At 39.7% G+C, this 16823-nt stretch overlaps 1 protein-coding gene across 3 annotated transcripts in view; it reads right to left on the reverse strand.

The window, feature by feature from the left end:
- Positions 1-16823, reverse strand: part of RAB3IP (RAB3A interacting protein) — a 168079-nt gene that overhangs the window by 35991 nt on the left and 115265 nt on the right. The window contains exons 1-2 of one of the 3 annotated variants that reach the window (XR_012324609.1): positions 13974-14120; positions 672-947 (exon numbers count right to left, since the gene is read on the reverse strand). Coding sequence is in view for 1 of the 3 variants with exons in the window: in XM_033866325.2 (XP_033722216.1) it covers positions 672-947 (276 nt within the window). In the remaining 2 variants the exon portion in view is untranslated. Of the gene's footprint in view, positions 1-671; positions 948-12141; positions 12415-13973; positions 14121-16823 lie in introns of those variants that run through there. The other 2 variants (XR_012324610.1, XM_033866325.2) reach the window with 2 other exon arrangements.

The raw sequence follows: 16823 nt of genomic DNA on the forward strand, positions 1-16823 counted from the left end.
TTAAATATAACTGGCATAAACACACGTCTATAACTGCATTATCCAATCTGTTCACCACTATATCTAATTAATAGCTTGTCCTGAGCCAAAGCAACCACATTTCAAGTCCTTCATAGCCACATATGTCTAATGGCTATCATATTAAACAGCACAGAAACAGAACATTTTCATCATCCCAGAAAGTTCTATTGGATAGTGCTACTTTAGAACAGGGGTCTGCAAACTAAATGCAGGATAAATCCAGCCTGCCACCTGTTTTTTAAGGCCTACAAGCCAAGAATGATTTTTACATTTTCAATGGTTGAAAAAAAACAATAATATTTTGTGGCACAAGAAAATTACATAAAATTCAAAATTCAGTGTCTATATATAAAGTCTTATTGGAGCGTATTCATTTACATACTGTCTACGGCTGCTTGCACACTTTAACAGCAGAGTCCAACAGTTGCAACAGAGACTGTGTAGCCCACAAAGCCTAAAATATTTACTATTTGGCCCTTTACATAAAAAGTTTGTGACCCCTGCTCTTGAGCATTAACATGTATTGCTCTTCATGAACAACCTTGTATTATTCAAATTTTCTAAAACAATAAAACTTAAAATAAGTTAACCAAGCAAACTTCGTTTGTTTAATACAATACTCTAAAACAAGCATTTTGATGATCTCCTACCTGACACTAGATATTTCTGCACAATTTAAACGTCTGGGGGATGAATACACAGGTTGTGTAGGAAGGTCGGAAACATCTAAGGCATTAGCCTGGATAGGGGCGGAGCATAAAGCTGAAGGATGTGGCCTGTAGATGACACTTGGTGAGGTAGTCTGCTCTTGAGTTCCTGGTTCATACACACCAAGAAGGTCTGGAGAAGTAGGTGAAGCGAGGTTTACTTCATGGAAGCCTTCCAAGGGGTCATTAGCCATAGCAAATGCCTCATCATAGGATAACCTATGTTAAAAAAGCAGGAAATTATTTTGAGATAGTGACATTTAAAATTAAATTAAGATGTATATTTATAAAATGTGTTTAACAGTCCATTATAAACTATAAACTTACAACTTAAAGAGACAGCAAAGGAAAGAAACTACATTTAAAATTTATTAAGTGATCTCAGACAATAAACACTACAAAAGGCAAACAATCTGATTCAGAATAAACTTGAAAGTGATGGCTAACACTGTTACAGTGAGTAATTAACAAATATTTAACAATGAGGAAGGAATAAAAATTTGCTTGATTTTTTTTTTTTCTTTTGCGATACGCAGGCCTCTCACTGCTGTGGCCTCTCCTGTTGCGGAGCACAGGCTCCGGACGTGCAGGCTCAGCGGCCATGGCTCACGGGCCCAGCCGCTCCGCGGCATGTTGGATCTTCCCAGACCGGGGCATGAACCCGTGTCCCCTGCATTGGCAGGCAGACTCTCAACCACTGCGCCACCAGGGAAGCCCTGCTTGATACTTTTAACTTTGCTATCATATGTGACTTTGGTTAGAATAAGGAGAAGAGGCAGTAAAGATAGAGACACATGTGTGTAGTTCAACTAACTGTTCTGTTCTGCCTCATACTGGCTATGACTTTGGATGAGTCTGTGTTTTTTTTCTTTTATTCTGAAATAATTTCAAATTTACATAAGAGTTGCAGAGCTCCTGTACATATTTCACCCAGATTATGAAACTGTTAACATTTTCAAACCATTTGAGAATAGGTTTTAAGCATGATGCCCATTACCCCTTACTATCTCAGTGTATATATCCTAAGTAAACCATCACCAAAATCAGGATGTTAACACTGATCACTATTACCATCTAAACAACTGACCCCAATCAAAGTTCACTGATTATCCTAATAATGTTCTGGATAGGCCCAAGATCCAATCCAGGATAATGCATTACATTTCTCTAAGCCTTAAATTTCTCCTCTAATGGGATGAGAATGGGAATAATAATATTCCCTCCCTTCTCCAGGTTGCTGTGAGGATTAAGTCAGACACTCCACATAAAGTATTTAGTAGTGTACTATGTAACTGGCACAGAGTACAAATAAACATCTGTTACCAGTCAGCTGTTAGTAATAACATGTATGCTTCAGTTTCTCCATCAGTAAAAAATATTTCATGCAACTTCACAATTATATAAAAAATTTACATGAAAACTAAAAAGTGTACCACTCAAGTTTTTCACTTGAAAAATATACAGAAATCTTATAAACCTTTACTGATTTCCCACTGTCTATAGCATAAATTCCAAACTTGTTATCCGGAAAATCAAGGTCTTCTACGATCTGAATCCAATCTCTCTTCCCAATTTTTTTCTTTCCTACAGTAGTACTTTGATAATCATGACTAATACTTTCCCAGAACTTCAAAAAATTCCCAAACACAAGCACCAATATACCATATAATTTCATCATAAAATACAAAAAAACCCCACCTCATTCATTAAACTGAAAAATTTTACTCTCACACTCAATAAAAAAGGCATTGAAAATAAGACAAGTAAAAGTAGTAAGCTACTTTTTATCTAAGAAAGGAGAAAATACAAATTTATTTATATATATATAATTATATATATACTTTTTCATATGTACTTATATTTTAGAAATGGAAGGATACACCAAAAACTAATTTAAAAAAAAAAACTGTTACTTTTAGGAAAGGGCGAGAACAGGAAGAGGAGACAGGCATAAAAGCTATACTTTTCCAAATGTATCCTGCTTTGTAGATTTGAATTTGAACTTGGAACCACGTAAATGATAAAACAAAATTAGATTTTAAAAAAGAATATCTAAAAATAAAACAAATGAATCTAGCTGTGTACTAACATGGTAGTTTTAACCAACATCAAAAAGAACTATTTCAAATGATTTTAAAACATAGTAATAAAACTGTATATATCCCTAGTGGAATATACTCTAAGGTCAAAGGAAGTTAAAAAAATCATACACTATTTTCAGTAATCATATTAGTAAGTAATGTTGATACTGCTATTCTGAAACTATTATAAAAGATAAAACAAATTACATTAATATCATTCAGAACTAAGATTTTCAACATATGAGAAAAGAGATACAAATACAAAATCAAGGAATTTAAAACTCTGAAGTCCTAAATTTGAATCAGAAATATCAGGAAATTTTTTTTTTGGCGGTACGCGGGCCTCTCACTGTTGTGGCCTCTCCCGTTGCGGAGCACAGGCTCCGGATGTGCAGGCTCAGGGGCCATGGCTCACGGGCCGAGCGGTCCGCGCATGTGGGATCTTCCCGGACCGGGGCACGAACCCGCATCCCCTCATCGGCAGGCGGACTCTCAACCACTGCGCCACCAGGGAAGCCCACGGAATTTTTTTTATTTAAAAAGATGTCTACCTTTATCCACTGAAAAGGTATAACAACAGCAAGCAACTCAGGAGCAATGAGTACCCCCTGTACCCAGAGTAATACCATTTCCTATGAAAAAAGAACAAGGACTCCTCGGAGAAATGGCTGATTCCAAGCCCGCGGCAGTAATGTACAAAAAGTCCTTGCAACATCTTGTTTTACCAGGAAGCAAGAAAGCTATCAAAGACTACTGGAGTGGTATCAAAAGGACTCCCACTAACCAAAAATGGGACAATCTGAACATCAAAAAGGATAATACCTGTAAAGAACAAAAAATAATTCTAAACCCATGAGTTCATGATTATACTAAAAATAAGACAAAACAAAAAAATCTCACTGGTCCCTTTTTTTTTTTTTTTTTTTTTTTTACAGTACGCGGGCCTCTCACTGCTGTGGCCTCTCCCGTTGCGGAGCACAGGCTCTGGACGTGCAGGCTCAGCGGCCATGGCTCACGGGCCCAGCCGCTCCACGGCATGTGGGATCTGCCCGGACCAGGGCACGAACCCGTGTGCCCTGGATCGGCAGGCGGACTCCCAACCACTGCGCCACCAGGGAAGCCTCTCACTGGTCCCTTTTGATCAGTGCTATGGAACAAATTCACTATTTTGAAAACTGGTAAAATAAAGGAAAGAATCCAGTATTTAGCCTGACTTTCCTATACATTAAAGAACTAAATAGTTTATGAGGAAAAATCCTTCTTTTAAAAGAATCCCATTTAATAAATATAACTTTGCAATCCTAATGAAATAATGAGTCTAGGCAACACTTATCAATAACTATTAAAACTCTAAGGTAAAACCTGGGGTACTTTATAATTAATGGATCAGAATGGCAGTACCTGAACTCACTGATGACATTATTATCACAAAAAGGGAGAAAATCAGACATTATGAGAATTATGTGGTAAAACAGGAAATGAACACTACCACCATCCATGAATCATTCTTGCCCCCCTAATAAGAAAAAAAAAAGATCCCAATCCAATCAAGCCTTTAGGTCTTTATCAGTTTATAGGAAAGAGGCTAGAGGAACATATTAAAAATAACATCTTCATCAGTTTATAGGAAATACAGAGCCTAGAGGAACATATTAAAAATAATACCATATGGGGCTTCCCTCGTGGCGCAGTGGTTGAGAGTCCACCTGCCGATGCAGGGGACATAGGTTCGTGTCCCGGTCTGGGAAGATCCCACATGCCGCGCAGCGGCTGGGCCCGTGAGCCATGGCCGCTGAGCCTGCACGTCCGGAGGCTGTGCTCCGCAATGGGAGAGGCCACAGCAGTGAGAGGCCCGTGTACCGAAAAATAAAAATAAAAAAAATAATAATAATACCATATGGACAAAAACAGCAAAATCTAAACCTTGGGAAACTCTTACAGGATAAACCACCTGGTTTTTTCAATAAATAAAAGTGGAAAAAGAGAGGGAATTTATAAAGAAACTTAAGAGACATAATGAAATATAATATATGGACCTTGTTTGAATTCTTATTTGAATTAGCCAACTGTAAAATCATATTATAAGACAATAAAGGGAACTTGAACACTGGATATTACTGATATTATTATGAATTTCTGTCCATTTTTAGAGATAATGGTTACATAAAAAAAAAATTCTTACCTTTTAGAGATACACACGAAAGTATTTATAGATGAAATAAAATTACCTGGATTTGCTTCAAAATAATCCAGGGGGAGAAGGAGGGTATGGGGAGCTGGGCCATCAAACTTCCAGTCCCCCCCAGTCACACAGGATTATAGGGTGGTTTCTCTCATAATAACAGCTAATATTTACTGACCATCTACTAAATATCAGGTATAGTTCCAGCCCATGTACAGTTGAGGAAGCTGCAGCTTAGGGTAGCCAGTATTAAAACCTATGTCTGGGACTTCCCTGACGGTCCAGTGGTTGAGATTTTGCCTTCCAATGCAGGGGGTGCAGGTTCAATCCCTGGTCCAGAAGCTAAGATCCCACATGCCTCACAGCCAAAGAACCAAAACATAAAACAGAAGCAATATTGCAACAAATTCAATAAAAGACTTTAAAAATAAATAAATAAATAAAACCTATGTCTGTTGGACTCCAGAGTCCTAGCTCTTCACCACCACACCACACTACTACTACTAGAATGGCTTTGCCTTTCCACTGTTAGATGGTTCATGTAAATATGTTTCTCCTTAAGCTGAATTAAAATCCATCATCCCTGCAATATCCACCCTATTTTTCCTATAAACACTCAACTATTCTTTCAACAAATATTCATTGAGAGTCTACTATGTGCCAGGCTCTGGGGAAAGAAGATGATAAATCATCTCTGCTCCCAAATAGTATCAATATAGTAGGAGACACTGACGGTGGCAATGATAGTGTGATAAATGCTATAGAATATGCAGAGGCTACTAAGAGACCACACAGGAGGGGCAAATAAATCAGAAGGAAAGGACTCCCAGAAAAGTGAAGCCAAAGAAAAGACCCAAAGAAGAGTAGGAAATAATGAGAAAGATAAACCCCCTGGAAGGACTTTCCAGGTATGTCTAAGGTATGAAAGCAAAGTATTTATGGAAAATACAAATGTTGCATAAACTGGAGCACAGGCTAGGAACATAAGACCCAAACCTCAAAGAGAGGCAGGTCTGAATTCTGCTTCTATCAAGTTACTGGGCCAATGTGTGCCTAGGTTCTCTCATCTAGAAATCTGTAGCTCGGTTTTCTTCCTCACAGGGTGAGAATTAAAAGAGAAATGCAAGTAGTATTTCGTAGAGTAGAGCACCTCTGAGCAGTGCCTCTACCTACAACACATTGTTTAAATTCCAGTCACTCCCGAAAAGGAGATTATTTTAAGATTAAATGTAGTCCCTTTATCAAGCATGTGAAATTTCCATAAAATGTTTAGCTTAGCTGGTAATGAGCTGCCAACTAGACTGAAAATCTTTTGCTCTTTCAAATAGTACATGGAAGCTTTAAGATTTATTTTGTATTCAGAGTTCTTATATGAATAACATAAACTATTTTTAAGCAGTAGTACTCTTTGCGTTAAGTAATAAGTAATTTAAACTTTTTTTTTTTTTTTTTTGCGGTACGCGGGCCTCTCACTGCTGCGGCCCCTCCCGTTGCGGAGCACAGGCTCCAGACGCGCAGGCTCAGTGGCCATGGCTCACGGGCCCAGCTGCTCCGCGGCACGTGGGATCTTCCCGGACCGGGGCATGAACCCGTGTCCCCTGCATTGGCAGGCGGACTCTCAACCACTGCACCACCAGGGAAGCCCAGTAATAAGTAATTTAAAAAACTAATTTCAAGTGGAGATTATCCCAATTCATAAACTAAACTTGTCAAAGATCACTAAAAATGAGTAAAAAGGACAACAGCATTAAATTCTTATGGGTGAATTACCAACACAGCTTGGATGACTTTATTATTACTCAGCTTTAGGTAATAAAGCTGATTTCCAATTTAAAAAAAGTTGATCAAAACCAGTTGCTTCTGATTTCTAGTACGCATCTCATGTTATTTCTTCTTTGCAGAAGTCAGCACTATCACAGCAAAAACAGCAGTCAATATTTACTGAAAGTTAACTATGAATCAGTTAACTATGTGTTGTTAAGAACTTCACGTGTATTAACTCATTTAACGAATGCCTAGAAAAAATCTTAATGATTTATATACTTATTAAATATATTTTATACATATATTATTTTAGTATAAAATAAGTGTACTTAATAATTTTTATCAATTATATTTATTCTAGTTGGAATGAAAGATGTCTGCCAGCTTCAACTCCTCAGGGCACATGCTGGTACTAAGTTCTGAGAACACAGATATGAAAATGGACTAAAAAGAAGGTGCATAGTCTATCATGAGCCACTAAATGATTACCCTGTGGGTTGCGGGAGAGAGGAGGAAGAGAATGTTTCAAGGAGAAAAAAATATAAGTTAGATTTGAAATGCTGAATAAAGAGTCTGTAGGTGGGCTAGGCAAGGAAATACGACAGGACAGTCAAGGAATAAGGGTTTGGCACTGATGAAACTAACCAAAAAAAAAAAGAGTGACAGAAAATCAGGCTGGAGAGGCAGATATGCGACAGATAATTAAAAGCTTCATTTAACATGGAAACTGCTGCTTGGAGTTTATCTAAGAGATTCTCAGATCTATGTTTTAGGAAGTATAGACATACTGTGATGTCATGAGAAAAATGACTCCCGAGGACTTTAACTAGAGAGAGGAGACTAGAGGCAATTGATTAAGAGGTTATTGCAACAGGCTAGGCAAGAGATTATGAAGGTCTGATCTAATGCCAAGATCACACATTGCAAATGAGGAGACGGAGGCATATTTATCTATATATGAAAAACATTCAGAACAATTCATTTATATTTCTACATATACACACACATGCATTACGTTATTACATTCTATATGTGTGACACATACACATATACATTATGTACATTATTCTGTTATTCCTCACAGCATCCCTTTGAAATGATTCTTATGTCTGTTTTACAGGTATAGAAACTGAGGATCAGAGAGATTAAATTAATTTTGTCGAGGTCAAACAGTCAATAAACCACAGAGCTAGGATTCAAGCCCTGGTGCGTCTGACTCCAACACCTGACTCCACTACATCTAAGAATCACTTAAAAGGTAAAACTGATTGGAGGTCAGGGGTAAGACTCAGATAAAGGTTACATCAAGACAGAGGATCTCTAAGGCAGTCTTACCCAACCAACCGTAAGAAGAGAACAATCCAAACAGAAGAATCCTATTTAATCTCTGAACGCTTGTTTAATTTCAGAAAGAAAAAACTAAAGTTTCTCTAATGCACTGCTATTGAAATGAGCATTTGCTATTACTTTGTGTTCTTTCTGGGTTTTTTCCTATATTCTCTTTGCTATCATCATTTCCTTATCTATTCTGCTGCCCTGCTGGGGTTTAAAATAAATACTCACTCAGCCCCTTATAGTTCTTGATGGGGAGGGGAGGAATAGCATATAAATAAAAATCAACAGAAGCCTGATTTTACTATAGTGGCCTTATGTATTCAAAAACAGTGTGGATATTTGATACTAAGGAATTCGTGTTAATTTTTTAAAGTGTGTCATAGTATTGTAGCTAACTGCCCTCATCTTTTAGAGATACATACTGAAATATTTACAGATGAAATTATACAATTCCTGGAATTTGCTCAAAATAGTACATGAGGGGGAATAATACAGGGAAGTATATGGGGCAGGACTGACTGTTGCTGATGGGCTAGATGATGGGAAATTTGAGGTTCATCATACTTTTGCATCTACTTATTGTATTTTAAATTCTCAATAATTAGCAAGTTTTGAGATTTATTCAAATACTATATAAAGGAAGAAAAAACAAAACAAAAAGGTGTATATATAAAAAATAATTTTCTCATTAACTTTCCCTATAATTATAAAGTTGGTTTTCCAAACTAACATTTTGGTTGTAGCAAAAAAAAAAAATTTCACATTTACATTTTAGGAAGCAGTCTATGTTTATAAGTGTGAATTTAATTCATAACCCAAGGGAAATATTAGTCAGGTGGTCTGTCAAGCTCACAATCTTCCCACTCTTATTAAAACAGACCACAAATTAATTTCCATTTACTAATTCCACAGGATTTAAATGTACAACCTAACATACTGAGAGATGTTAGTTATTGCAGATTCTTAAAATTAAAGGTTTTCAGAAAATTCTCAGAACTTACTGGGTTACTAACACTGTATTTAATTACAAATTCTTGGAACAAAAATGTAAAAAATAATTGTTTTCCAGGTTTCTTCTTCTTAAAAGTGTAAGCCTCTTTATCTTATGTATGTAAGAATATATGTCAACTAAATATTCAATAGGCACTGAAGTATATATTGACTGGATAAATAAACAGTAAGACTCTTTAGAGAGGGAATAAATAGCAGAGCAGCAAAGAGTAGAGATAGTGACTCCCAGCCACCTTTAAAAATTAGAGATAAAACAGCAAGTACCCTGTAGCAAGATTGATGAAACTGAATTTTTAAAGTTTGGGGAAACCTGAGCATTTGATCAAACGAGCTTCAGAAAACCTTCTTTCTAGTTCAGATTCTGTTATTAACTGGCTGTGTGAACTTGGGCAAGTCACTTAATTTCTCTGAGCTTCAGTTTCAACATCTATAACAGTGGTGTTATCCCCCCTGCCTACATTTGAGGAAATCAAATGGCTTAACTGTCAATGTAAAAATGTTCTAAAGATTGTAAGGCATAACACAAATGTATAATATCTATAAAGACCTAAAAAGGAATAAATGATGGGGAAAATAACAAGAGCACAGAAAGGAGTCTGTCTTACAAAACAGAAGGGATCCTTGTTTATCCTAGATAAAGGAGAAGGAGGGGGAAAACAAGCCCTTCTGAGGTATAGTGTTCAAATGTAATTCTCTTCCCAACAGGAAATTAATTAATGCACATTTACTTACTCTTTTTCTAACTTACTTTAATTGTTCTTTTATACTTTATCCTGATCTGTCAATCAGATGCCCACAAACAAATACTCAATACTATTATCTGGACACATCAAATGACAATTCACTTATTTAATTGGTTCTAAGCTATCATCAGTATGCTCCTTTACAGGTGTTAACTATAAGCAACAAATCTCTCAAACTTGAACTATTTCAATAATTTCCATTCTTTTCCCTCTGATCTAAGTAATCTTAGCTTATGGTTATAGCTATGGAATTTCGTGTTGTTGATATCCTAAGATAAATCAATATTACTTTTTCACTTTTTTCTATATACAATTGAAGCTTATGAAACTACCTCATTTAGCTTTAAGTTGAAAGAGAAAGCAGAAGGGAAACAGAGCTGGCAAGTTAATGTTACCTGTTGTAAGTAACCCCTCCCCTTCCCTTAGTCCCCTCAATTCCCACTTTGAACACTCATTTCCATTTCTACTACTAGATCAATTTCAATACATCCTAACATTTTTTCTCACTGACCATCCATCACCAAACAGCACAGTATCTACTGGGTTCCAGGCCCAATGCTAAAGCTATAAAATGGGGTAAGATGAATTAAAGCCCTGCCTCCAAAGCATGTGTACACTAGAAAAAGACACCTCATTGTCAACGAACGTTTACAAACAATGTAAATATCAAAATAAATACCAAAATAGAGGCATATACTCCATGCTTTGGAAGCATAAAAGAAAAAAAAAGATACGTACTACATGGCAAAGGTAAGGGCAGTAGTACAGGAAAAAAAAGAGAAACTAGCTAGAAAGGAGCTTTCAAAACCTCAGATATTTTATTTTAGGACATCAGGTGTATTTAGGTAATTCATTTAGTAACCAATTTACTATGCTTTGTTGAACTACACCTTGACTAGCACTATATAGGGCAAAGGTTTAGTTTGAAAAGGTGCACTCCCCTCAGAATATCCTCAAAGCTTTCCCTCAACACGCAAGTACCTCTACCAACTCATCCTTCCTTCCTCCCCACTCTCCAACTATTCTAGCACTGTGTCTTATCTGGCACTCATTAAAATTACAACAACAACATATGTGAAAGTGCTTTCTAAATTTTGAGGAACTTACAAAAGATATGGGAATGATTACACAGCCCACCTTCCAGATGCCTTAAAGTCTTTCCTTTAACCCCCGCTGTGACTTGCAGAGTAGATACTCAATGAATATTTGATTTAAAAATCTCCAGTGATACATTAAGAATTACTTATTACACCAATATTAAGTATATCATAAAAGCTAAATTAAAACCAATTCTTCAGTATTACAACCTATGCATGAAGAGGTAGTAGAGTGTAGTGGTTAAGATCATGGACATCAAAGACAAACTACCAGACTCCTAATTTAGTGCCCTCACTTAATTAGCTTTGACCTTAAGCATCCATCACCTTAAGCTCCATAACCACTCAGTGCCTCAACCTTCCCAACTATAAAATGGGATGAAGTATTACCTAATTCCTAGGTCACTGTGAGAATAAATGAGTTGGCATAGTGTTTACACCAGAACCTGATACACCATAAGCTCTAGACTCCGTAGTAGTAGCAGCAGTGCTGGTTATCACCATCATCAGAAAACCTGGATATTTTTTAACCAGAAATACAAATAATAATAACACTTTTCATCTATGTGTCTTCTTATAGTCACAAAGTTCTTTTACAGAAGGTGTAGTTCAGGAATGGAAGGAGCAAAACTGGTAGGAGTTCCATTTGGGGCAGTCACTCTCAGTGTTTAATCCTGGCTCTGCCATTAGGCAGCTATAGGACCACCGACAACTAAGTAACCAGAGGCAAGTTATTTCACTTCTCTGATCCTCAATTTCCTGGTTTGTAACATGCAACAACACCATCTATACTCCAGGAATGTGCTGAGGACTAGAGGAGTCAAGGTACTTGAAGTAACAAGCAAGATGCATGGCACACTGTTACGTTAACATCTGTTCCTCTCCTCCACCTCCCACGTGGAGTATCTCATTTAATTCTCATCCCACCATTATGAAGTTCATATTAGGTTGAGCCATATTAAAAACAGCTGAATACTGGCAAATTCATATGGTTCAACCTAACACTACATCCATTTACAAATGGAGAAAATAGGCTCAGAGGTTAAATGCTTTACTCAAGGTCATATGCACGGTAAGTAATGGAGCTAAAACTTTAAATATAGACAGTTTTTCATTAAAATTGGTTCAGCGAGTCCTGCTCAGAAAGGGAGGGGGAAAAAGGTTAACTACAATAATACATGTGAAACTACTGTAACCTACCAGTTTTTGTTCTGCCATATCAAAAAACAAGATGATGATGTAGATTGTCTTCTAAGACTCTTTCAATTTAAAAAATTATTTGTAGAGTGTCTATGCATGTGTTGCAGAGGTTGAGGGTTTAGTGAAAATTAAAGGAAAATAATATCATCAAAGGAAGCACATGCATAACTACACCAATCCAAAAAGTACAGCTGGATCTAATTAGAAACTCCACGAATTAGCAAATTCACAAAGCAGCTGAACATCAAATATCCATCCTGGTGAAAAGTCAGAGGTATTCCATACCACAGATAGGTGTTCGCCAAACACACAAGGAAGAGTTATACTAAATGTATCCACTTTGGTTCACAAAGGTATGTACCAATATATAATATTACTGAAATGGAAAAAGAAAACAATGAAAAGGCTTTTCTTCTAATAGTAAGACATACACTACTGTAGTAAAACTGTATAACTGCTAAGTCAATTTCTATACATTCCACAAGGGCTTTAGGATTATATCACATAAACCATATTTAGGATACGTGTCTGTCCAAACATGAAGTGTCCTATCAAAATGCACGGCACTAGTAAATAAATAGCAAATGTTAACAGGACAAGGCCCCATAAAACTGGTGGAATATTTACCAGTATCAAATATTTACTATGATTGGTCTACAAATCTATTCTGCCTCTTTTCTCCTTGAAGCGCCATTCACCATTTTTTTTTTCTTTAAAAGGGCAAGAACAACAAAATACGAATGAGGATAATGAACAGAAACCAGGTCTTTCAACAGATTTACAATAGAACGGTTTTGTTTTTAATCCTCTTATCGGCCTCTCCTCCAATTATGTAATCATTCCACGGCAAAAGATTACATGGCTGTTTCCCTACCCTGCAAGGGATAAGTTGGAGGGGGAAACAGAAGAGTAGGAAACAGGTATCCTCGGAATATGCTACATTTCCACGAAACTAAACTGCCTCTTCGGAATCAGTATTAACTGAGCGCTCTTAATTTTCAAGACCTTACCCTTTAGTCATTACAGATTTTTTTTCTTTTTTAAATCCCATAACAACTGACAACTCTTCACATGCTGCAGATTCCACCTACCACCATCACTTCCAGAGTCCATTAAGCTCTCTTTTCCCCGGGCGGTCGGAGCGAGTTATCCACGCTGGAAGGGCTGTGTAATTACAATTACGTCTGTGCAGCTCGCCTCAACTCCCCGAAACAAAAGTCAGGCTGAACTGAGCTGCCTCCTAAGGCGCGATCCCGGGTGCCGGCTCTTGCCCACCAGGTTTCGCCGAAACCTCCCGAGGGTGACCTCTACGCCTCGACTCGGTGCCCCGCTCGCCGTCTCCGGTCCACGCCTACTGCCTCGCCCCGTCCAGCGCCGGCCTCCAGACTTGTTCGCGAACTCTCCTTACAGCCCCCTCCGCAACCCCGGGGCCCCAGCTCCCGGCCGCGCGCGCCCAGCCGACAGGTAACCGGGCGCCGGGCTCCCAGCCTCAGCGCTCGGAACCGCGCAGTTAATGAGTAACGCGCCGGGGCCCGGAGGACAGGGGACGAGCCGCCGCCGCCGCCCGACGCCCACCAGCGGCCCCAGGGGGCGCCCAGATGCTCCGAAGCGCCGAACCCCCGCCGCCGCCGCCGGGGTCCCGGAGCCCGCGAGCCCAGGCGGGGGAGCGCGCTCCCTGGGCCAGGACAGTCGGCCGGGTCTCCGCGCGCCGCGCCCTCACCTGCACCTGCCGCGGCCACCCCTCCAGGCCGACTCGCGGGCGGCGGGCGCGCGGGCACCGAGGGGGGCGGTGCTCCGCGCCCCGGGCCTCTCCCTCCCGCGGATGCACTCACCTGACTAACTCACCGCGGCCGCGGCCGGCGCTCAGGGGCGCGCGCAGAACCGCACACAACGCGCGCCGAAGGAGTCACAGGCGGAGGAGAACGGCGGGCCGACGCCGCTACACTCAGCCGCGGCGGGTGCACTACCGGGGGGCAGCCGCCGAGGGAGCGCGGGACTGCGCCTGCGCCGGCAGCGGAGCTGGGAGCCGGGAGCGGTCCGGCCCCGGGGAGGGAAGGCGGGGATGGGGGCGGGGCGGGCGTGGGGCCGGTGGGGCCGACGCGCTCCCGCGCCCCCTGGCGACAGCCGGGGCTTTCGCAGGTGCCCGGCGCGGGCCCCAGGTGCCTCAGCGGGCGGTTTCCTTGGGAACAGGGCGAGCTGGCGCTAAGCCTTGTTGCCCTGGGCTCGACAGGCGGTCTCGGGTTCACTTCGAGTGTGTTGGGCTTTCCAGGAGTCGGAAAATGAACCTTCGATGTGAGTTGAGGACAGCTAGAACCAACCTGACACACGGCGTGCATATGTACCTTACAACGTGTGTGGGTGTGGGTGTGGGTGCACTCGTGCGTGTCTGTTGTCTCTGGGGGGATGGATGGGAGGAGGGGGAGTCTGATAGAACCTAGATTCCAGCATTCCAGCAGCTGCTAGAGCATTCGAAAATGTCGTTTCTGCACCTGCCTTCTCTCATCTTTTGTGTCAACTCTTTGATAACTTCCACCCCACTTTAGGTCCTCCAGAGAGGAAACGTGAAAATACAAACCAGGCTTCCGAAAATCTGATCCAAAAGAGGCAGTCACATCATAGTATGTGTCTCTATGTTTAGTAAAAGAGTTACATGCAATTTGTGTGATATATGTATTGAGTAGGACCCCTGCTCTGTATATTGATCACATTTATTAGAGGCAGTAAAGAAGAGTAGGTTATGTGGATGGCTATAGGAATCAGAATTCCTGGGTTTGAGCTTGGCACCTACTAGCTGTGTCAGTGACCTTGGGCTAGTTGATCTCTAATAGCTCCAGTAAATGGGGATAATAAGATTACCTACGTAACTAAGTCGTTAAGAAATTAAATGGCTTAATATATGTGAAATACTTAGTGTACTTCATGACACAAAGTGCCTAATGAATATTAGCTATTATTAATAACATCATTATTATCATCCACCTATAATAAAAACAGAAACCTAGAAAGTCATTATTTACTCTTTTATACTCCATCTCCAATATATCAAGTCCTATCCATCCTATTTTGCAAATAATTCTTAAATCTACCCCATCTGTTATTCACTGGGACTAGACATGACCCTACTCATTAATGGACTTCTAACTATTCTCCCTTACACCATGTCGTTCATTCATCAAACATTTTTTATGCTCGATCTACGTGCCTACTGCTAGACGTAGGAAGAGAGAAACCATTACACACAATCTCCATCATCCAAGCACTCAAACATAGTGAAGAAAACAAATGTGTCAATAACAACTAAGTGAAATAAATAAACTCATCATACAGCAAACTACTTGGGTTCTCCAGTCTTGCCATACTCCTTCGTACATGCTGTCTTTACATATGCTGCTCCTTTTTCTTGTTATGCCCTGGCCCTCCATCTTTTCCTTACCTAGCTTATTCTTGCTTATCCTTCATTATTCTGCCCAGGCATCAATTCCATTGTGAACCCTTCCCTGTTCCTTGCCACCCAGCCTTATCCCACCCCAGTGTGGGCTAGGTGCCCTTTACTGTACTCTTATAGCACTTTATCTCTTTCTAGCACTTATCACATAGAACGGTAATTGTAGTTTTGTCTATTTCCTTATGAACTTTTTGAGAACAGGAACAAAGCCTGACGTGTAGGAGGACTGGCTCAGAAAATGCAGAATGAGTTAATGATATACATGTAGATACACTGTCTTGGTATATAAATGTTTAGAGGACAGGCCCTATGCTGTGTTCTACATAGGACCTAAGATATCATGCATCTACAGGAAATAGTGAGCAGTAGCCATGGGCCCGAGTCCCATGTTGGCCCACCTGTCATCCACAAGGCTCTTAGGAATGGACTTAGAGGTGTTTCACCTGCTAACACAGTTTGAGAATGAGAAGAGCTATCTGAGTAGTTACCTGTAGTAGGACTTTAGTGTCCTTGCAGCACAGAGACCAAGATGCATTACAGAATGTTATACACTCAGAATCTCAGCCTGCAAAATACATAAAGCGTTGTAAGCATCCTAAGTTAGATTGCTCAGCCATATACTAAAGTAACAGACTCCTCACAAACTTTAAAAACATGATGATGGATTTTATAGTGTGCTCAGGTTTGCCTTCTTTTTCTTTCACTAAAATATAAGTTATATCAAGGGCCAGAAAACAAAGGACTGCAAATATCTAAATATTTTAAATTGAACAAATCATTCTAAGGTTGCTATCCTTAGTTACAACTTTTATTGCTCGTTTGCCTCTGTTTTATTTTCAAAGTTCAGAAAGTGTTGTATGTTTACATGGTACTTTCTGGTTTCAAACTGACTTCAGATTAATTATCTCATAAGCCTTTTATAAAAAGCAATTTGATGTAGGTGTAAAGGTAGTTCATCTTTACAGATCGGGAGCTTGGACCACCAGAGTTAGGGCCCTGGTCTTCAGAACTCAGGGTAGAATCTACAAACAAATGAACTTTTTTAAAAACGCTTTTAAAAAACACACTGGGCTTCGTGTCCAACTGTATGGCAGACGAGAGATTGGCTGATTCTCCCACCAAATGGTAGATTAAATATATAAAACATCTTATGAAACATATCAATAAGCTGACAAGAACATAAGAAGCCCTCAACGGCAAAAACTAGGTAAAAGCAAGAACCTAGACAGTAAATAAT

This window comes from Tursiops truncatus, chromosome 11, assembly GCF_011762595.2.
Source record: "Tursiops truncatus isolate mTurTru1 chromosome 11, mTurTru1.mat.Y, whole genome shotgun sequence".
NCBI classification, from domain to species: domain Eukaryota; kingdom Metazoa; phylum Chordata; class Mammalia; order Artiodactyla; family Delphinidae; genus Tursiops; species Tursiops truncatus.